Source organism: Stegodyphus dumicola, chromosome 4, assembly GCF_044657685.1.
Source record: "Stegodyphus dumicola isolate Sdum_Otavi_A_Nest chromosome 4, ASM4465768v1".
Taxonomy (NCBI): Eukaryota; Metazoa; Arthropoda; class Arachnida; order Araneae; family Eresidae; genus Stegodyphus; species Stegodyphus dumicola.
Genome location: NC_140771.1, coordinates 98,288,138 through 98,312,741, shown reverse-complemented (window position 1 = coordinate 98,312,741; position 24,604 = coordinate 98,288,138). Strand labels below are relative to the sequence as shown.

The following is a 24,604-nucleotide window of genomic DNA, read 5'->3' as shown; positions in this document are numbered from 1 at the left end:
ATAATTCCTCTTGTATTAGGAAAGAATAAATGTTTTCTTTTCTCAAACACATATGCGAATTTGTTTCGAATCTTCGCAAGTAATTATTTCTTGAAATTAGTTGATAGCTAAAGTACGCCCTACTCAGAAAATTAGAAATTAATTTTGGACAAGTTACACGTTTGTCTTTAATATCAATTGAAAAGTGTAAATAGTTGTTATTTTTTTATCATTTAATATCAAAAAAATATTGCTCCAGTTCAGTAATTTCCATTCTGGGGTACACGTACCGCTAAATGTACAAGCCATAATATTTAAGAACACGCGAATATGATAGGGAAGGTCGCTGCTTTTACAATCTAAGGGACATAATTTGCTTAAGATATTGTGAAACAAATTATATGACGTTTCGTTATTTAAATTCGAGGGAGGCTCCTTTCTCTGATTTTGTTTTTGAGAGCGGGAGTGAATACTTCTCTAAACGCGGTGTTGAAAATTCCATTATTTGGAAATTTACTTACAGTTAAATCACATAAATTAAAAATAATAGTTGTAGGGATTTATATTTATTTTAAATAACCAATTTAATTTAATTTTACGTTCTTCCCTATAAGCCTTCGTTCCCCTAATTGTTAGTGCCAGAATATTTAAATTTGGTAGTACGCGTGAAGTAATGCAGATTCTACCTTGAGGAGAAAAGTTTACCGTATTTGACGACATATAAGACGCCCTTTTTTTCCCTAAATTTGGTCTCAAAAATGTTACCTGCGTCTTATACGTGAAGTACACAGTCTTTATACGTGAAGGTAATTGCATTCAATAATTGTTTATTTGGCTTTTACGAAACGTGAGAACTAAAAGAAACCACGCTATTGAAACTTTTTTCCTTTGTGTGTGGCCGTCTAAATAAGGGTGCGTCTTATATGCCAGTGCGTCTCATATGCCGTCAAATACGGTAAATACTGAGTTCTAGAAGGAAAGTGAGAGAGTTTTGGGCATTCCCCGTCACCTCTTGTAGTGTGAGCTTCTATTGCTGCAGTTATTGCTGGGTTACGTGGCACAACAGCTTTTACTTTGCTGCCACTAATTTTCGACGCGGTTTTAAGTAACAGGATTTTTCTGAGCCTTGTAGAGAATTTCTACTACTTGTTAATATCTTTGAATATTTAGTTTAGTTCTTGTAATTTCAGTTATCGCCTGAGTGAGTAGTGTGTTAGCGTCAAGTCGACGCATTGGGAATTAAATGATTATAATAATAATTATAATAATAAAAATAAAATAATTATAATAATATAATAAATAAATAATTAAATAATAAAATAAAATAATTATAATAATAAAAATAATTAAAGAATTTAATAAAGGGTACTTTTAACCCTTCTCCTGTGTAGTTCCTACACGTACTTACTACACGTATAATTATCACTTAGAAGAAAGCAAGTGGTTCTTAGATAGTAACTGAATTAGTTTTAAATATTTTGCTAAAATTAAAAACACAGTTTTTGAAAATGGACTGTCAAGAGATAAACAACGGAAGAATAATAGGAAATCCAAACCCCAATAAACCGCAAAATTGAAATTCTGATTCTCAATATAATAAAAAATATGCTGCTTTGAAAATCAAAAAGATAACTGAGAAATATTAAATACGTGTTTTCGAAATGTCTAAATTTATGTATGTTTGGTGCAAATAAAAGAAGCTTTTTTATTTGATATCTGATATCCCTGCTTATAATCTTAGTTAATTTATTTATTCTAAATAGGTTATATTACATGTTGTGCGGTGCATGAACAGTGTGTCATCACAGGCTCTTCGGACGCTACCATACGCAAATGGTTTATTGCTACTGCAGAATGCTTGGCCATCTATACAGGACATAGTTCTCGGATATCCAGGCTTCTATGTGTGGGTCATCTTATATTCTCCACTTCAAGTGATCATACCACCAGGGCTTGGCTGTTTGATTTGAGCGAAGTATCCGATGAACAAGGAGAAGCTTGCATTAAAGTCTTTCAGGTGATCAATATAGCACTTTCATGCTTTCTTTTTGTTAAACTGACTAATTGTGAATAAAATCTGCTTGATAATTTCTGTACAAATATTTTAGAAACGTTTGCTTGTTTATATTATTACTTTCAAAATCATTCGTAATAAAAAAGGGTGTTTTTATTCTACAGAATCCCAGAAAATATTCCCCGAAAACTCACAAATAGTAAATACGGGATAAAAGGTACTAAAACTTCGAGAGTAAAAGGAACTGAAAACGGTGAAACATAATGTTCAGATGTTGCATTAATTAATCCAATTTGATTTTCAATGATACTTTGAACGTTGCCTGCTCCTGGCAAATTTTCAAAACAATTGTGAATCAGCTTAAGTTGAAGAAGGCTGTTTTCAATTTAAAAGCTTAATGTGCATAAATAGCTTAAAAGCAGGACTGAAATCGTAACGTATTATGGAGAGATCAATTTAAATGTGTCTTTGACTGCTATGCTCTCATGAACTAGTTCTTCTGAAATCTTTTTTTTTTTTTTTTTTTTTTTTTTTTTTTTTTTTTTTTTGAAGCCTTAAAAGGGAAACCATTTATTATTAAGGCTGTAAACTTTAGACACCAATTTGTTGCAATCAGCATGGGCATCTTGTAATAACGTTTGCAAATTTGTACCTTCGGGTTCGGGTTTGTAATGGACATTTTTAACATTTTCAGTAACATGAACATGCATCATGAATTAAGCATACATATATGTCTATTTTAAATAAAGCGTATATTCTTCAAACAGCGAGAATATCACTTCGTATTTTGCAAATACCTATAGTAAATTCGTAAGTGATTTTCTTTAAGACATGCAAGTAGTGCAATATTAAAATTGTAGTTACAACGTAGTTAGTTAATATATTATTATTTTTATTTTTGAGGAAACTCTGATGTGTAGGATCGATAGTACCAGACATCTTACACACTATCACCAAACAGATGTAGCATCTGAGATTCATGAATCGACATTTGCAAACGTTCTAAAAATACGAGAAAGATATCACTTTTTATTTATTTGGTATTTTTGTCTATAAATTATAAGACTGACCGAATTCACATGAAACAATAAGCTTATTTCAATTAGTTAACTAGTATTTCCCCTTCCCAAATATTATTTACAAAACTACTTGAACAATATATAGGTTCAAATCTTGTAAATTATCTCTAAAAAACATTATGATGAAAATATTCTGGGAGATCATAGTTCCCTAATTACGCGTTATATATTATATTAAGCTAACTAAGACGACATAGAAATTCAAAATTAAGAAATGCAAAATTGTACTAAATTTACTAAATGAAGTGAACTTATCTAATCTTTAAACGGGAAATTAGAAAGTTTTGTTCTTCTAGTCATGAGCGACAAGTCTCTCATCCATCCTTCCATTGTTTCTTCTTAAATATCATAAGGTATATTCTTAAGATCTTTCAGACTGTGAGTTAGATTCCTTTGGATCTTTATACATATATCTTATAGCCTTTTGAATGCATCAGAAGTCAAGTCCATTTGCTGATTCTGATTCTTAATTTCCTATTTCACCATGTGTAACACTATTTATCATACAAATATTTTTCCTTTCCTTCTCTATTCTCATTAGAGGACCTGAATGTTACATTTGTGAAATCTTACACTCGTAGCACTCATGTAATCGCTTTTGTTACTTCTAATTTCGCTCCGGAATAAGTTATTTTGGGCGCGTTTTGATTCAAAATTAACTGAACCTCATTTTGCAGAAATTAATGTTAAAGAAAAATACAATTTTGAGAGTGTGAAACTTGTAAAGCATTTCAAACCGTATTTATTAAACCATTGCTTATTAATTGCATCAAAATTCAAGTGCTGAAATTAAAAATTTTGATACGTAATAAATTGCTATAGATTAAGTAGCAGCATCTAATATTTAGTAATAATCTATTGTTTCCCCAGTCAAAAGTTCATTTAAAATCAATTAATTTTTAAATATACTTTAAAACTGGTTATAATAATTTATTAATTAGTGTTATTTTTGCTACGCAATGCTGCATTTAATTATATGAAAGATCAAGAGAAGTTGGGATTAATTTTTTTGAGTAAAAAGGGAATCAGATTAAGAATCATAGCTATAACAACATGAGAAAAAATAATGTATTCAGATGTCATAGAAAGGTCGGTCTAAAAAATCTGTTAAAACTGCATTTTGATTAATTGAATTTGGCTGACTACCAAGGGGACCTAGATTGCATTGATTTCATCTAGAATCTGCATAATTATCAGGGATCTTTAAAGTAATTCATTTGCAAACGCCAAGAACGTATATGCGAAAAAGAAGGGAAAAAATAGGACATTAAGTTAAGTAACGGACTAATCAGGGCGAATTTGAATATTCATTACTTAAAGCCGCTACCGGTTAACGTCGAATACTTGGTAAAAGAGTTAGTTTTCCAACCATTCCCTGGTCAAGTAACTCTTCTCAACTTATTACTTATTTCTCATTTAACACGCAAATTACTTTATTTTTATTTTTCCTATTAGAAATTAAAATAAAATTTTCTTCCGATAAGATTACTTTATAATCTCAAGAGTTTATATAAGTGCAGCGGAAGCAATTTGTTTGAGGTGTTTTGTAGTAGTTCTTCTGCTTGTATACATTTCTGCCACTTTGTACTTCCGCCTATACTTTAACGGCTCCTTTGAGTTGTATTTTGCACTACTGTGTTGACAATGTCACTTTGCTAAAAAATTTGGCAGCATTCCTTCCTGTCTGTTTTAATTTTACTCTTTGAAAAAGTATACTAAAAGATATTAGAAGAATATTTGAAAACGAGTAATTCTTACGTATTCATTTATTTAATTTATTTAATCAGAATTAAACTTACAGAATTTAATTTTTTTTAAAATTCAGCTCAGATTTGAAAACTGCCACGTATATATTCTTTAAGGCATGAATATTTAAGTAATTTTAATTAAATATTAAAATATACAGCACGTGCAACAGGATTAACCAAATACCGGATGATATTCAAAAGTGCTGTCTGAAACTACTGTAACTGTATCGAATTAAGGAGTAATCTAAGGTCATCTTCATGGAGATTTAGTTTCGATTTAAATTTATGCATACGTCTGTGTTATAAAGGTATCATACTTTTGTACAATGGCGATTGTTTCAAGCTAGGATATTTAAGGCACAAGAAAAACCTCGTTGTTATATAAAGTGAAATTTAAAGCATCACCACTTAAATGCCTACCATATTTTAACTCTGAAGATGGAAAAGTGAACTTCAGACAGTTGGAAAGGACGTAGTTCAACAATTATTACTCATGTATTAGCAACTCTTGCTCACACCATAGGATATTTATGTTTATTAATTTATTATGCATTAAATAAATTGTTAATTACATAGAATCAATATTCTATGACACTCACTATATAAAGTATTTCTCCCGCCTTCCTAGCGTGCCTTCGTGGTGTAGTGGTTCTGCACGCTGGGCCGGTATTCCCGAGGTCCGTGGTTCGATTCCCTCGAAGGGGATTGCTAATTTTCATTTCTCCTGCTTCCAAAAAAACTCGCAATGACTCTACAACTTATCCTAACAAGAGCAGTACTATGTCATCAATACCAGGAAACATTTGTCAGCATTATTTTAGGTTACCTTTTAAGTTCTAGTAATACGCTTTTACCTATGTTTTCCGTTGATTATTGTTATAGATCTTAGATGTAATAACGGAAGTTTAAAATCAAGTTTATTTTAAACCGTACTTAATCCTTCGTTCCTAGTTCTAGCAAAATAATTCATGATAAGCTAAGGAAGAGATCATGCAAAATATATGTTTTCTACTTAACATTTAAACTACCACTTTCTTGCTTTTCACTACTTCATTCCTATAATGTCATGCTGTTGCAGAGAGGGCAGTTGTTTCCAGTTAAAGTATCTGTAGTGCACTTTCAATGAACCAACCTTATAATATGTATTTTTACTTGAAAAAAACATTCAATCTCGTTTCAATTTAGAGTTCAGGCCTTTTACAGCAAGGCGTTTAAAAGCATTTCAGCCAAAGCTGAGCAGGTTTTTCCTCTTTTCTTCGCATACAGACAATTCTAGATTTAAATATTTAATTCAATTTTTAAGAAGTTTCGATATAAATATTCAATAATTTAATCTCTCGCATCAGATTTACTTTAAAACTTCTTTATATTTAATTTTATTTTTTTGTTATCCGTGTGCGTTCAATTTCATAAAGAACAGAATAACATATAAATTGTTTAAAATGTATTTCTTTTCGAGCGATATTTTGTCCAAGAGTAAGCCTGCATCTGAATTGTTTTTAGAAATTATCCGCAATACATCTCAGATTCATTCGTCTTTACTTAAAAATGAAATAAAAAAGGGAATGGAACACATGATTATGAAAATTCATAAAAATTCATGGAAACTCATTAATATGTCTTCCTTCCTTCTTCATAGTAGGGTAGATACTTAAATATTCATATGCATGATATACAAAATAACTAGTCAAACGAGATTTCACATCTAAAAATATTTTAGGGTCACACAAAAGGTACTTATCCGTTGATACATGTACCAATGGACGAAGATGCTGGACTCGATCTAGGTGCTGGCATTCTCGTTACTGGCTCTGCTGACTGCACAGCTCGTTCGTGGTCAGTTGACTCAGGCTTATGCTTAAAGGTAAGTTAGAATTTCTTTAAATTTCTTCATGTATTACGTTGATATAATTGACCCATTTGTTTACAATTAAATATAGGTATAAAATTACATATAAGAAGCTCGAAAATGATAGATTAGGCCCTGTTTCACTTTAAATATTAAGTCTTAACCATGTATATTCCACTACTAAGGTTTCAAAATAGCAAATCAGATTTCCATGAAAAAAATCTCAATGCTTTAAAGGGGAAAATGTTTCTGAAACCAAAATCAAACTTTTTAAATGATGCTCATAAATTTGTACCGACGAGCAAGTCTGATTTTTCGGAGCCGGAAAACGCAAAAAGTAAATGTGGCCTCGCAGGTTTCAGACCACAGATCTTTTCTTTGTTGGCTAGACTTACTAACCTCCTCCACCATGAGAACAAGCGTAAAAGAATGCAATTTTTTCTTTACAAATTTAAAATGTAATAAATATGCATCATACATAATTAGTTAGAAACAAGATGTTCTTTTCCTATAGGTGCAATTTTCGAGGAGATAAGCTTAAAGAACTTTTCCCAAATAATATAGAGGCCCAGCTACAAGTTTAATTTGTTGCCATCTCAATAAGAATAAAATTATAACTCGCGAAAAGAGGGGCTCTTGTTTTTCAGTTTCTCTCAAAATAGTGAACACAGACTGACTAATTATTGAACTTCATGCCATCCCCCTTTTTTTTAGAGCTGAGATTTTGATGACTATTTGAATGAAATCTTTTAATATGGAGTATTGTATTGTTTTACAAGTAGAAAAATGACTTTCTTCTAAAAATATTTTTTATATGAAAATATTAAAAAAAATGAGTCATACGTCTTTAAAATTATGTCCTAAAATATGATATGAATAGTTTAACTATTTCAGTTTACGAGTAAAACACAAAATATTAATTAATTAGATTTAACCATCAACATTTAATTCAAGAGGCTAATGAATTATATATAATAATTTAAACGATATGGAAACTAATTTTAAAATTATGATTGTAAACGTAAACTATAAATTTGTAAAAAAATAAATAAAAATATCTTTCAAGGATATTGCGTTATTTTTTTTACAAAAATATTTAAAACCGTACTTTCAGTAGGTGAAATTATTTTTCTCATATTTGGAACATTTGCTGTTTTTAAAATATTAGTTCTATTTTCCAACAATTCCAAGCAATTCAGTATCGTAAAATAACTAGATTAATACGGTATTCAAAAACCGACTTTGTCACTCAATTAGTTTTAAGTATGAGTATGGCGTTTTTAACACCATGCAACTCAATTGAAGAATAATATCTTACGCACTGTAAAGATACGCTGTACACATTTTTAGTATTTTTATAACTGATATATTTGTGGAAAGTGCAGCAAATTAAAATAATGTAAATAAACTTTCTTACGAAATTTTACAGTAAAAAAATTCGGTAATTTTTACGTAAGTCATTTTTTGCACAATCTGATGCTTAAGTCATGAATTTCGAAGAAACATTTTATGTACACCATTTCATCCTTCTTTCTGTTTCCATAACTGATCAGTTTCACTGTTTGTGTGTAATCATTGTAGTCTTCCTTTTTATGTAGTTTCTATTCTGTTACCTTACGTTTCCCATTGACTAATCTTTCAACCCCATATAAAGTCTGTGCTTTTAATAAATACGCCTTTTTATAGATCTTCCGAGGCCACACTGCTCCACTAAATTGTTTGGCTCTTGATCATGGAAAGCAAGTATTGTACACAGCTGGCGGAGATGGCCTTATAAAAAGTTGGAACCTTATGTCAGGAGAAGCGCTCAAAGTACTGAGAGGTCATGAAGGACCAATATTTTGCCTTATGGTAAATTTGGAACTAATATTTAATGGTTAACATTATTCAATTATTTTAGGGTAATTTACTTCAGTTTCATAGTAAATCGTGATCTGATTTTTTTTCTTTTTTTTACGGTGGGCACTTGCCTTTCTAGCATTGGTCACTCCTAAGGCCGAAAGTGGTGGCCATTTTATTCTGGAGGCACTTAATAGGCGGCCACCGTTATACCTCCTATGAGAGAATAGACAATTTACATCCATGCCTTCTCCGGGATTCCAACCCGGACCCTTCGGTATCGCTTCGGACCTTAACCACTATACCGTCTGAGCGGCGCGATCTGTATATGATCGTATGAAACAGATTGAAAGAAAGTTTTTTTTTAAACTTTTTTCTTTGATGATAGTTGATTTATATTGCATCTTAAACAATTACGATGATATAAAACTATGAAGGTTAAGTACCAGTAATTTCACTTGATATTTATGGGATATACAGTTTGGGGGCAGCACACTAATTTGCTTTTTAATACACACAAATGGTTTGACTTCAGATACAGGTAGGAACTGAAAGAATATCCCAGGGGGTTATCCGATGCTTTTCCATCTATCTACACCTGCCATAACCTCTCGAGGAAATTTCGGATAGCGTGTATTTTGAGTATCCTCTTGTTGCACAAACACTATACGTTTACAAACATCCACGCTTTATCCGAGATTCGAGAACTGGCCCATCGATACGGCAGTCAACGTTGCTAACCACTATATCGGCTGGACGGCAATTGGATAAATAACCGGAGCTACTTTTAAAATGCAGAATTTTGTCATTAAGGATACCCAATGATCTTCATGCTAGAACTGCCCCACTAGTATTCGAGTGGTTAAGACCATGGAAACTTGGTAGTTCGACCTGATTTGACCTTTAAACCCAGGAGAGAGAGCTAGCTGCATGATTATTTTTCAGAGCTTTCCCCATGTGTAACATGACTACAAGTCAGAAATTCCTCCAGAAAGTCCTCCAAGATGATATCTCTCCTCTTAGACAGATTGCCCTTGTGACTTTGTCATAGTCAAATAACCTTAAAATAGAACTAATCTCCTAGTATTTTCCCATATTAATTAGAAGAAGTAAAATTAAAACATTTTTAAGAAAGTTTCTAAATGTTAAAATAAAGATTTTTGCTGTTTTAACGGGAGACGCTTTATTGATTATTCCAGAGAATTTTCATGCTTTTATGGTTAGTGTTTTATTTCATAATTTCAGCATTTATGACTGTTTTACGAAAATTTCACATGTATGTTATAGTGTTTCTTTTTGAGCTAATTGGTGTTCTTAATGAAAATATTAACGAATCATTTTTATAAGATATTATATACAATTTGATTTAAATTTATTTTAACTCATTGACTTATTTGTTACAGATCCATAAAAGAATGTTATATTCGGGAAGCTCAGATAAATCAGCACGGTCTTGGGTTCTAGAATTTGGAGAATGCACAAGAATATACACTGGACATCGACATACAGTATCTTCCATTCGCCTATCTGATGGAATGCGTAAACATAACAGTTTTTTTCAAGTCCATAAACTTTAATTTATCAGGAAATATCCGATTTTATTTTCATTTTAATAATATTAATTAGAAATTTTTATTGTTTAAATATTCATTCGCGTTTTTTTTTAATTTTGAATGAATAATTGCCTTAAATCATGATATATCTGAAAGATTTTAATTAAATTTTTATTTAAGTCTGTTCTCTAAAAATGCTCTTTATACTTTCAGTATACACAGGATGTGGAGACACAATGGCTAGAATGTTCGAAGCGAAATCAGGAACACTCAAAAGAATATTCAAAGGTCACGAAAATGCAATTGTTTGCGTAGAGGTAAGAGCCATCCTGTTTTATTTGAAGAAAATTAAACTTGCTTACTTAGTTATAGCTACACATGTTTTTTTCATATACTGTGTCATAATCATATTCTTAGCATCGAAAATTATTATGATATATTATAATTTAATTCACAGTCAAAATAATTATGATTGAAGTTTATAATACGTGATAAATTTTTCTAAAAGTTAATTCATGTGCATTGGAAAATGTTTGCTTACTCAAGTAATTTATTCGTAAATTTAAAAAAATTCTTATATACTAGGTAATGAGTAACATTCATGATAAATTTTGCGAGAAAGCAACTGACACACTTAAAATCATCTGGTCGACAGTGCGTATATACCTTCTGGAAATTAAAAAAAATTGCATAATTAAGGCAGTTTTCGCGTTCCTTATAACTTTTCGAAAGCGAGCAAAGAACAAAGCAATAGTCTGTGTATCGTTACTGATTAGACACTGAAATAAAACATATTTAGTAGGATTGTCACCGGGGGTGAAAAATTGATCTTACCCATGAATCTGAAACATTCCAGTGAATGGCTTTCTCTCAACCAAGCTTAACTACTCCAAAACTGAGCATAGCATGGAAAATGTTCTGTATGTATTTGATGAGATTACACTAGAATAATTCATTTTTGCTGCTAAAACATGGGTAAACAATTATAGCATACGTTTTCTGGCATTAACTGTAATGGCTATTCAAAGAAATGTTAAGAAATTCCGTCTCCGATGAACAAAAAAGAATCATTCTACAGCATGGGAATGCCTGAATCGATGTAAAAATTTAACTCGAGAGAAAACAAAGACTTCCATGATACATTTCTGAGATTCGCCATGCTGATCTGATACTGCATTATCAGATCAAAATTTCTTTCTTTCTATGTAACTTTCAGAAATTAAAGGTTTGATGTACCACTGACGTTCAAGACAACCTCAAATTTGTTTCATCAAAACCATGAGTTTATTTTAAATTGAAAATTTGACAAAAATTTGGCAAAACAATCATAATTAATGATGCAAATGATGATTGATTAGATAGAAAATAAAATATTACTCCGAAAAATAAGAGTAAAAATAATCTTCTGATAATTAAACAAATATCGAAAAAATATTTGGATTCATGTAAATAAAATTTATGCTTGAAATTATTCATTAATGTTACTGAAACCTTTCGCAAGGTTAAAGATTTCTTGAACAGTTTACTATTAAATCCATGTTTTATAATTTGAAAAATAAATCAAATAGTGTAGGCAACTATAATTTTACTTACTTTATACCTTTTAAGAAAAATATGAAATTTAAGTTCTTTCTGCAAACCCCTTGCAAAGAACGATTCAGTAAGAAAATTCCTTTTTATCGTATTAGATATTTTTACCATGAAAAATAGTTCTGTAATCGTTCTGTGAGACTAGTAAGAAGTGAAAATATGTTATGAATTTTAATATCATATTCTCTGTAATGGTGGTAATATTTTACGTCTTTTGGGCCCGCCTTCGATGTGATATTAATATCAGTTGTTTAAATAAAGCCTCCATTTCACACTGAAAAAAACCCGAACCCATTGGTGCAAGTGCTCTGCTGTTGTCTGCGGCAGACTTATTAAACTCATTAGACTTGCTTTTGTTGCAAGGTTAATAAAACGCACACATTGCCTTTCTGGCATAAAACTTTCTCACCAAGTTTCCTGTATATAGTTTGCAACGAAACAAAGGCTTCATTGCACGCTGAAAGTTCTAAACTCAGTTCCCAAGTAGTTAAATGTCCTGTTGCAGAAGACAGTTATTACGCATAGGAATCGCTCTTGAAAAACGGTTATTCTTCTTCTGCCGTGTTATTGTCCCAGCTTCCAAACGACAATTTCATGAAAATGTTCTTCACGGAGTCAAAGATCGCGTGCCTTGAAATAAGCACTAATCATGCTGCTTTCGAAATTGCCTACTTGCTTGTAAACTCATTCTTCCAAATGATTCTTCAGTGCCATAAAAGTTATGGCATGAAAGTGCCATGATAGAATAAGTTCACTGAATTAATACCACCATTCTAAATATATGCTAAACAGGTATATTGATGTTATATGAATTTCTCTTCGCTGAAGGAACTTAGATTTTGGAACAGCAAGCATAACTTCAGTTAATTATTTTCTGTTAGCCCTTTTGGATTGCTTGGCGGGTGAATTGTTTACTTTGAACTCTACCGTTTCTTTTTTTTAATACCAGGTTTTAACCAAAGTTTCCTTGCCACTGCAAATATCGTTATCATTAAGTAAACCTTGCACCAGAAAAATGGGGCAGTTCTATATCTCCCGTTCTACTGGACCGATTGCGGAAATTTAACTTTCGTTTCCTATATCTCGAAAACGCGACTTAAGATATATAATAGATTTATATAGAGCATTTTCCTAACATAATTATTTTGACACAAAATCGGAATTTTCTGAAATAACATACCAATATATAATATATATATTCTAATTCATGCTTTCGAGAAATGGAAAACGCAAGTTAAATTTCGACAATCGTTCCAGCAGAACCGAAGATATAGAACTATCCCTTTTTTTTTTTTTTTTTTTTTTTTTTTTTTTTTTTTTTTTGGTACAAGGTGTCTGAAATGGAACTATCATGGTACCAGATTAAAACAATCATTTACTTCCAGTTCTGTTGGAAAAAGTCTGAATGTCGTATAATTCTGAAGTGGCAAATTTTCCACTTAAATATATTTAATATTAGAAATAAAATCAATTCAGTAGTTAGTAAAACAATTATGAATATGTATTTAAAACCAAGTGTTGGTATTTCTTCCACTTTCTTAGCATGCTTTCGCGGTGTAATGGCCAGCACACTCGGAGAGTATTCGAGAGGTTCGAGTCGCGGCGAGAACACTGCACATTTTTCATGACTTCTGCTACAAAAAAATCCTATTGATTCTACATACAATCATACAATCAATAGCATCTCTGAATATAATAATATTTACTGGAACTTTGATCACAATCATTGAATTTCCTTTTTAAATAACAAAATATTACACTAAAACCTTATACTATACACAGGTAATTTTAACTCCTTTCTCTTCGTGAAGAAGAAATCACTGTTCTAAATGGTATTTGTGAATCGAATTATCAATGGATTTTTTTTCAAATTATTGGTAATTGTTGAAAACATCGTTGGCCGATTAGCTTGTATTTATAAGAAAGCATCTGCAAAATGCTTCTCCTGTCTTCAAGTTGACTAAACCACATTTGCTAGCTTTTCTAACTTACTTTTCCTATTATGTATTGCAATTTTTTTCGTTTTTATTTATTGCTAGCAGCTTCGCTGCCAGCCTTCGACTGGCTTTTAAATGTACCGGAAAAATGACTGAAGGGAACACCAACCGTTAAATTTAAAAACTGCGTAGAATTTTACTCTGCAGAACAACTTAATAAAAAAAAGTTATTACGTATAACAAAATTACAATGAAGTAAGCAATATCTCTTAATACAAATATTAATTATCCTAATAAATAAATTAACCAACTTCCCTTTGCAAAATCTTAAGAACTCAAATGGTATAAAGGAGGTTAAGAACTTTGTTTTCTAAAAAAAAAATCACTCAAAGCTTTTCAATATCTTAAAAACAGTGAAATGAGCAATAAATAACATAAAAGAACACAAAAAACAGAAAATTCTGAAAAGCAAAGTATAATTAATGATATTTTATCGGAACAGCTTTAGTATAGGCCACCTTCAAAGTTTGGCGAATTTGGTTTGTCGCCAAAGCACATGAAATACGTTGTTTTGAAAAAGGGTTGCCATCCAGATTTTCGACGAAACTCCGTGTTTCAAAAAATGGCGGCCATCTTGATTTCACCAGAAATCGTGGATAATAGAAATAAGTTTACGACTATTATACACGATTTTAAGAGAAAGAAATATTAAGAAATGATTAATAAAAATGATTAAGGTTAAAAGGATGTAATTTTAAAAACAATACTGGAAACCTTTAGCTATTTCACCTTTAATAAATAATTTGGTGTGACGTCACAATATATTCTCCATGCTACGCGTGATTTCTATTTTCTCTTTAAAAAATAATGAATTGTTTATTATTGTAAATTAACATCAAATTCTTTAAATTTACATTTCTGAGCTTAGGCGTAACTGAAAATAAGTATAATAAATTGTTTATATTTAAAATTATCATGATACAGTAAGCGAATTCTACCAGTTATTACAAAGATAAAGAACGTCGCAGTCTCTCATACTTGTATTTCATACAGCTTTAGTATTTTCAAAGATTTTTAAGCTTTAACATTTATACAAATAAAAAAAGTTTTTTTTCAATTAATACTCTGGAACATATCAATTTTATCATATTTACAAATTAACGTTTTGCTACGTAACAACATGATCCCTTATATACCAGTAAGTAGACAATTATCATTATTTTCTAAAAATTTTAAACTTCACATTAATGAAAAACAGGTTCTTAAATCCCTAAATCAAATTATATTCTCTGTAGGCAGGCATACTAGAATTCTACACATAAATAAATAAAAAATTTTATTTCTGCCAACGAAAGAAAATATTATAAGAAAATAAATGCTACAAATTAGGAACACTAAGCAATGCTTCACAAACACACACACATACAGTGTCTAACAAAAGTGACGGGACACTTGTGCTTTATAAAAGGAAACTGTAGTAAAATAAATTTAAAAAAACATGTAAAAAATTTTTGTGGGTGTGTTTCATACTTAAATTTAGTAACAATTATTACATAACATACATTTTCTCAAAATATTAAAATATTAATTTAATAAAAATAGAATTGTTTAGAACGGAGCCAAAAATGGCTCACATAAGTGATGGGGACACTTACTTTTTCATCAAATATTTATCCAAAAATTTTACTTTATAAAAGGTTTTAATATTTTGTTGGATTTCCTTTTACTTTTAAAACATGATTTAATCTTCTTGGGATGGATTCGACTAATGTTTTTGCGATTTCTGGAGTGATTTTACCCCATTTTTCTTGAAGCACAGATTTTAATTGTTGTTTTGAAGAAATGGTGTGTTTGCGAATGCTTGATTCCAATTCTTGCCAAATATTCTCTATGGGATTTAAGTCTGGAGATTGTGGTGGTGTTTTTATTATTTCAGGACAGTTATACAGCAGCCAGAGTCTAACGTTCAAAGCAGTGTGCTTGAGGTCATTGTCCTGGTAGAATTTAAAATCGTTATGAAGGTTCAATTTTCGTGCTGAAGATTTTAAATTTTGATTTAAAATGTCAATGTACTTGTACTGATCCATTATACTGTCAATAAAAACAAGATTACCAACTCCAGCGGACGACATACACCCCCATACATAACTCCTCCTCCACCATGTTGTACTGTTGGCACCAAGTTCTGTTTGCGAAATTCTTCCCTGGGTTTTCTCCACACCAAAATTCTACCGTCAGAATCAAATATATTAAATTTACTCTCATCAGCAAATATAACTTCATTCCAGTAATCAGAATTCTTATTTATGTTGGATTTTGCGAAAGCCAGTCTGAGGTTTCTATTCTCTTCAGTCACGAAGAATTCTTTCCTGGCTGCTCTACCCTGATATCCAGCAGATCGAATTACTCTTCCAATAGTCTCAGGATTAACAATTACTCCATACAATGCTTGTAAATCAACAGCAACTTTAGGAGCACTCATTCTTGGATTTTTTTTTTAATATTTCGAACAATAATTCCCTTTATTCCATTGGATAGCTTTGATGGTCGGCCAGGTCTTCTTTTATCCTGAATCATATGATTCTTTTTATATCGTTTAATGATATTAAAAACTGTTGAATGACTCAGGTTAACTATTTCAGCAGTTTCTCTAATAGAATTTCAATGTTGAATATGCAAATTAATAACTAATTTTCGAATTTCAGGCAAAGTTTCTTTTCGTTTAGCATTCATGGCTGCACAGAGATAAAAAACACAAAAATTCCAAAACAAACTGGAGAGAAATACTGCAGACGATTTTATAAATTATTGCCAATTGCTTTTGAGTAAAAATAAAAACCCCAAAAAGTATTTTTATTGCTTACTTCAGACGATTTTTGTTGCATAATACGTAGTAGTATCTAATGGTGTCCCATCACTTATGTGAACCATTATTTGCTCCGTTCTAAACAAATGTATTTTTATTAAATTAATATTTTGATAAAATGTATGTTATGTAATAATTGTTACTAAATTTAAGTATGAAACACACCCACAAAAAAGTTTTACATGTATTTTTAATTTATTTTATTACAGTTTCCTTTTGTAAAGCACAAGTGTCCCATCACTTTTGTGAGACCCTGTATTATCAAAGAACTCATATTATCAAGTGCGATTACGATTGCAAACACTACGTATTATAATAATGAGATAAAAGTTACTTATAGGGTCAAAGTTTACAGTTTTGCTACTGTTGAGTAGATCGTCGGGCTATCGATATATATCGTAAGTCGGAAAGCATTATAAACATATCAAAACCAAAAAATTAAAAATACAATTTAAATGAAAAATGACGTCTTAAATATAATTCACAATTAAAACAAGAATACAAATTTAAAATTCACAAACGATATGTTAAACATTGCATATAAAATACGTTACATTACAGCTCGTCATCACACATTATCTCGTTTTCCTTTGTACACAACGATCCGCATTCGCTCGAAAAACATCAAAGCTCGGTGTCCATGTACACATCCATCTATTTCCACCTTAAAAATATCAGAGAATTGCACAACCTCGGCATTGCGCACTACATTGGCTCTGCCCATGTACACATCGATCTATTTTCACTTAAAAAACATCCGAGAATTGCACAAACACGGCATTGTGCACTACATTGGCTTTGCCCATGTACACATCGATCTATTTTCACTTAAAAAAACATCCTAGAATTGCACAAACTAGGCACCGCGCACAACCTCGGCTTTGCGCACTACATTGGCTTTGCCCATGTACACATCGATCTATTTTCACTTAAAAAAATCCGAGAATTGCACAAACTAGGCACCGCGCACAACCTCGGCATTGCGCACTATATTGGCTTTGCCCATGTACACATCGATCTATTTTCACTTAAAAAAACATCCTAGAATTGCACAAACTAGGCACCGCGCACAACCTCGGCATTGCGCACTGCATTGGCTTTGCACATGTATATAGCGATCTCTTTTCACTTAAAAATCAGACATTGAATAAACTCTGCATTGCTCATATACTAAGAAATATGCTTTCACTTAAAAGAAATCGGAGAATTGAAGAAATTCGTGCATAAGCAACTCCATTGATTTGCGTTGTAGAAAAATATATATATATATATATATATATATATATATATATATAGAAAAATTGAGCTTACTACAGGCGAATCAAGATCCTAGCCTAATTGATTTCTCAGCCGTACATTTCTTGCAAGTACTACCATTCGATGACTTTTCCTGACTAACTAACCAGCATGGTATCTTACATTTTTCACAGAAAACGTTATCCTTCAATAATCGACAATCCATCAAAAATCCTCTAAAAAGTTGATAATCTCTTGTTAATTCATACATAAAATATCTGTTTCCAAAATTTTAGGCTCGTTTGAAAACTCCCACCTTAAATTTTCCTTTATAATCTCCTGATACTTAATTACAACATCACTAACAGCAGTTTTAGAGCAAGCAATAACTAAACGCAAAAATAGTAGTCAAAAAAATATATACAAAAATAGTATTCACGGTATCTGAGCGTTAAACAATCGCCAATAACATTGTTACGAATTGTGTATTTAGATATTAATTTTAGTAGAATTCTAATTTAAAATGTTGTATTTTCTTCTGCAACGCAGCGTGAGACAAATTTTAAGAGAAATCTATACCATACCGGAAAAGTAAGAATACAGGGCTCGTGCATTAACCCTTTGAGGGGCGGTATATAAAATAATTTAAATTGTGGTAAAATTTTGCATGAACTATAACTTATGGACCCTAAGGACACAAAATTGAGACTTAAAAAAATTCTAGAGCGAGATCCGGAATTTTGAGAGCCGGTATATATTTTATACCGGCGCCCCTCTAGGACATTTTTTTCCAGGTAGTTGCTAATTGTTAATCTTTGTTTTTTAAATTAATTTTGGGTACTTTTGATGTGCGTCTGTAGTGATGAGTGCTTGAATATAGTTATGTAAGTCTAAAGACAAAATTTTCTTAAATTTCGGCAGAAATTTAAAATTTTAAAAATAAAATTTATGTTTTTATGCACTTTGATGATGCAACCCAGCTGAACATACTTATGGGTAAAAAGCTCTTCAACTTGATTTAAATTCAATATTATTTTATAAAAAAAATTAGCAAATATAACACTGCTTGTGTAAATCGTATCATGCTGTAACTGAACTAGTATAATATTACAAGCAGATGTAACTCAGCCGAAAATTTAAAAAAATTGAAAAATGAAGCACTACGACCGACTCAGCTGAGAAATTATGTTGCATTTTTGAAGTTGTATTTTATGCTTTAGATAATATGTGAAAAAAACCATGCTTCATACTATGATACGAAGAATTGCCCCCCTTCACGCACACACACTTTAGATCACGGAGGACCGTAAGTGTCCCTTTTTTATTTTTTGTAAATATAGGTTGTAATATATCTTTTTGTTCAGGAAGAAACACCGTTAAACAAATTTATTATTTGATACACCTCAAAGCTCTTATTCTGATTTTCAACCCCTTTGGCTTCATAGGGGATCCTTTTCAACTTTTGGATAAATTTTAGTTTGCATCTAAAACGGGGCTTAGAAATATTTTTCCTCCTTTCACCAACTGTGAAAATTTATTTGTGAAACAACCTATTTGTATCAACCAGAACGCAAATTTCTCTTGTGTTCTCTAGTCTTTCATCTGAAATTAACAAAGAATTAAAAAGAATTTCCCTAAAGAATAAAAGCATGCTTTCAAATCAGCAGTTTTTGTGATTACACTATGAGATGGACCTTAAGTACATTTCCATTTTAAGTGAGCTTTCCCTTTGTGTGATCTTATCACACTTCACAAAGGGAAGAAGGCCTGGTTCCCGAAAGACAAATTGGTTGTCAATCATCTCTTTTCATTTTCTTACATTCTAGGATTTTGGAAAACAGGAAGCAACAGGTGTCTTTTGGGGGCTAGCATGCCACGTTTAAACCCCACAATTGTGTGAAGTTTTGACCCCAGACGGGAATTTTGAAATCGATGAGTCTTTCTCTTTGGAAAGAGATAAGTGCTGAAATAAAAATTTTAGCTAAACACAGACGAATGAAACTTGAGCTGAGTACACAAAGAATAAATGAAACTAATATACTTGTATTCAGTCCTAGCGCAGAGTCAGAAAACTCCCCATTCCTCCATGAACATAATATTTAATCCTAAACGACTTATAAGTTAATCATGAAATATTATTACATCATAAACTGTTATAATAATAAAGAAATTCTGTCACGTCACAGAATAGAAAAGGAGAAGACTGGTGCTGCCATCTATTGGCGCGGTACCCTCAGTTTAGGCGCCGGTATATATTATATACCGGTTTTAAAATCGTATAAATAATTTGCTGTTAATTATCACTTCTGACTGAAATGAAGTAAATATGTAAGATTCAGCATGTGTACGTCATATATTTGCAGATTTTGAATTTTTTCTTTCCCTCCAATAGAATTTATCAATCTTCCAACATGATACCTTGGAACGACGTAAATTAATTTCATAACTGTAAAATATTGAGCATTCATAGAGTGATGTTGCCATTTAGAATCGAAAGAAAATACTAGACACTTACGATTATAGCTTTTGGTGTAGAAAAGTTAGCATTTTTTCGGAGGTTAAAAAATTGACAAACAACCGGTATATATTATATACCGGTGCCCTTCAAAGGGTTAAACTTTGAGTAAACGGATATGTCGGTAATTTGTATTTGAAATTGAATAAATGTAACTGACTACTAAATTAGCTGTAACCGTAACTCCATCCTCTTGTTTACATTGCGTTTGGCGAATAGTATGGGTTACCAGATCATATCATTTATCGCCACTCTTGGCGGTTTTTTTTTTTTTTTTTTTTTTTTTTTTAAATTCCGGGTGGGCTATACTAAAGCTGTGCCATTTTATCTTATATTTTCAAGAGAAAAAAATTAGAATGAAATGAGCTATATCTCTTAAAACAAATATTAATTATCCTAATAAAAAAATTAACCAACTTTTCGTTGAAGAAACCAAATCATGCAAAATTTTTCAATATCTTGCAAACAGTGAAATAAGCAAAAATTAACATGAAATAAACTAAAAAAAACAAAAAAATTCCACGGAGAATTTTACTCTGCAGGGCAACTTTATCAAAAAAATATCAATAAAATTGTATTATATATATAAAAAATGACAACTAAATATGCCAATCTCTTAAAAATAGTGACATAAGAAATACGATTAAAAACAGTGACATAAAAAATACGATGAAAAATTGTTGCCGAACCCATATTTCTAAAAGAATGAAACTATTCAAAATGATGCGATTTCATCAAAAATCTGTCAACGACAATAAGACAGGAAAATTGTTGCCAAAATCACATTTTTAAAGATGTGAGATATGAGAAGTGTACTCGGAAGCTCCATTTAATTTTTTTTTTAAATTTTTTAATTTTTTAAATTTTAATTTTTTTAATTTTTTTAAGCTCCATTTAATTTTTTTTAAAAATATTATCATTTTTCCAAAATTCTTTTTGTAAAAACAGTCGCAAGGATGAAAGTTTAACGTGTCCAAAAATCAAAGAAAAATAAACTGTACATTTTTAAAAATAAACTTTTTTAGAAAAAATCCCGTTGAAAAGGTGTTAAGCTCACTTTGTTAAATAAATTCGTATTTAATCGATTTATTGAAACACGAAATTTATTTTTTAAGTTCTTAAAATAGCTAAGTGCCTAAGTTTCATGGCGATGTAAAAATGGAGTGTGTAGAGTAAAATCTCGCGTTCCTATAGCCCATTATGTCTCAAAATGACGCGATTTCGTCACAAAACATAAAATTAAAAAAATTCGAATTCGAATTTGGAAAAAAAAATCACTTCGAGGTGCACTGGCACTTGTCTAGATGCACTTATGTATCAAATTTCGTAGTCGTGGGTCTATTAGCTTACGTGCAGCGCGAACGAAAGACACACACACACACACATGCAGACTCTTTCTTTTATATGTAGAGATAGAGATTTTGCATTGTAAAATATATATATAACACAAAAGAAATTCTGATGATATTATTTGTAAAATTATGTTTATTTTCTCATTTTAAACTGTATAATTTTCGAAGTCTAAATATCTTTTAACAGTATGATTGCTGAAATAGTGTATAATTTCTTTAGACTGTACCGGGAAAACTTTTCACTGGCTCATATGATGGGAGTATTCGAGTATGGAATACAACAGGTGTAAAAGATGAAACTGTATTCGGTACAGATTTCAGTGAAAAAGACCAAAGAAATGAGGACCTGGAAGAAGACAGCGAAGATGTTCAGAAGGCTGTGAAATCGCTTGATCCCTATTTAACATATTGAATACTGTAACTAGAAACAATTTTGTATAAAGTGCTTTTATATGGTCTCTCATTCATATGGAGGAAATTTATAGTATAGTCTTTTCTTCTTACTAGAAGTTTTTTTATTTTTTTAATTTAAATATCTTCATTTAAAATCTATTCTCGATTACAAAGCATGCTTCAAGACATGCGTTTTAACTATACAAGTAAGCTAAATATACAAATGCTTAAATGCTTTTATTAGCGGTCGCATATATAACCACACATATATAACAGATCATAATACATTCTTTTATCATAAAATCAAACAAATATAAAATAAGGCAAATAACATCTTTCAGTCATATATTATTGACTAAAATGTTGAATCCTAGAACCCGTAGAAAACTTTTCGAAGAAGTTTATTATTTATATCGAAATGTTCTGCCAGGTAGGCTTTCTGTTTGAAAATTCCATCAATTCAATTATAGCTTTAATGTCGCCGTCTTCCAGCTGGTCTTTCCTGACTTCTCTGTCATTCCATGGATCTCGATCAGCCGATGTTTATGTCGTAATGTGTCGTGCGACCGAACTCAGCAGCTCGCATTTTGCTTCGCTCCTAGAACAATATCGGCAGCTTTCTGGGCAAAGTCTTCTAGACAGGGCATCGGCGCTTTCATGTGATGATCCCTTCCGATGACGGATAGTGATGCCATATTTCTGGAATCTCTGTATCCACCTGGCTATTTGACCCTCAGGATTCTTGAGATTTAAAAGCCATGCCAATTGTTGTACCTCTCATCATAAAGCGAGGATAAGTCTGGCAACAGCTGCAGGAAGAAAAACTTGGCAGTGCTGGAATGGCAACAGCGGATGATATTCTATAGATTTTAATATTTTGATTTTGAGTCGATGTTTCCTTTGCGATACTATTGCGTTAAAACATTTGAGTTTTGGGTGAATGAAATGAATCCGCTGTCCCGCTGCGGATATTAGTAAAATATATTTAGAAAATTAGCTGCGTTGGAAGGGATGAAACCTTGTGTTTGAATTTGCGGTAATTTTCCTCCTAAAGTTGCGTCGAGTTCTGAATATTATGCCAGGCTTATTCACGCTGGTGTAGATAAATTCAAATTTTATTTATTGTATTTATAGTGTATAACTTGCAAATATATGAATAGAATTCTATTAAATAAACATTTAAAATTTTGGAATGGTGTTTTAAAATTTTAGATGTAGAGTATTCACATTGCTATGTCGGAGCCAGTGGCAGTCAGGTGTAAAGTAAAATTGTTTTTGCTCCACGACATAACACCAATTATGCATGATCCGTGAGGAGCAGGAATTATCTACCGTATAGATAATGACGGAAATGTTCTAAGACTTTGGCGAGCACCTGTTTCCTGGTAACACAGTAATTCCTCTCTGGTTTACACAGGCACTTGCTCTAGTAAGTTACTACACGTTCTTGGCCGTCTATTTCTTGGGACAAAACAGCACCGACACTTTCATTGTTCGCGTCTGTGTCAAGAATAAATGATCTGTCGAGCTGAGGATACGTCAGGATTGGAGCAGATGTTAAAGGTTTCTTTAAGTTGTTAAATGCATCCTCGCATTCTTTTGTCCACAAGAACTTTTGTTCTCTCTGTCAGCTTGTGAAGGGGTCTTGCAATGGAAGAAAAGTCCTTCACGAATTTTCTATAGTAGGTGCAAAGCCCTAGGAAACAATTACGAGATATTTGTTATTAAAGCGCGTGCTCCTGTATTTAATTATTTCGGCGTAGCTTTTTCTTCAAATAAGTCTCGTGCTGCATTGCACGGGAATATAAAACAATTTTAATAACAATTATATTAAAAATAGAAAACTAAATAAATAGAAAATACGTAACAATATTGTCATTATGTAAAACCATGGGTATAAATAGATAACAGCAGAGATGTGAAAGACTTAACTAGATAACTGTAAATATGAGCTCAGTAGGAAAGAACTGAACAACTTCAAGGCAACAACACAAATTACTGTCGAGAACGTATTTTCAGAGTATGAGAAAATAAGATATTTCTCTAATCCTCGAAATTAGTGCAAAATGGGGTAAGATGAAAAGCATCATGTGATACATCACCCAGATAAAACATTGACAACTTACATCAAAAGCATTTTCAGTGATAATGCTCACTTTGGAAATATTTTAAAATACAGGCAGCAACAAATCATACAAGGCAAATTTTAACTGAAACAGAAGCCCAATCTCTGGCAGTGTTGAGAAGTTCTAATGCAGTTAATGCAATTAAATTTCGCGATATTTTATTCGCGGCAAATTTAATGCATTCCGAATGATACTTCTCTCAAATAACTGCTCACAATTCCAAACAATTTTTGGTCTTCTGTAGAGGTGGTCACCTCAAAACCTGTGACTGCAGGTAACACTGGATATCATAATTAATTACGTGCAGAAAAGTACTGGCTACTTTAGAGGGCTATTCTAGTGAAAGGTACAACTCAAAAAATAAAATATTCTCTTATTGTATTATATATTGCTTTAAAACTTCGCCAAATGTTTAAAATATAATGTTTGCAGGTTTAAACTTTAAAAAGACCTAATTAGCTGATAGAAGATCAAATTTTAAGGACTTCTTCAAAGGTATTGATTTAACAAATTTTTTTCAGACTTACA

The 24,604-nt window shown here is 31.5% G+C and overlaps 1 protein-coding gene across 1 annotated transcript in view; it reads left to right on the top strand.

Annotated features, from left to right (window-relative positions):
• The window catches only part of LOC118200601 (uncharacterized), a 42,805-nt gene extending 20,770 nt beyond the window's left edge, over window positions 1-22,035 (top strand). Inside the window, exons 3-8 of the mRNA XM_035372565.2 lie at window positions 1,743-1,996; window positions 6,541-6,684; window positions 8,356-8,520; window positions 9,912-10,047; window positions 10,275-10,378; window positions 21,778-22,035. Coding sequence (XP_035228456.1) covers window positions 1,743-1,996; window positions 6,541-6,684; window positions 8,356-8,520; window positions 9,912-10,047; window positions 10,275-10,378; window positions 21,778-21,969 — 995 coding nt within the window. The 3' untranslated portion in view covers window positions 21,970-22,035. The remainder of the gene's footprint in view (window positions 1-1,742; window positions 1,997-6,540; window positions 6,685-8,355; window positions 8,521-9,911; window positions 10,048-10,274; window positions 10,379-21,777) is intronic.
• The last annotated feature ends 2,569 nt before the right edge of the window (window positions 22,036-24,604 follow it).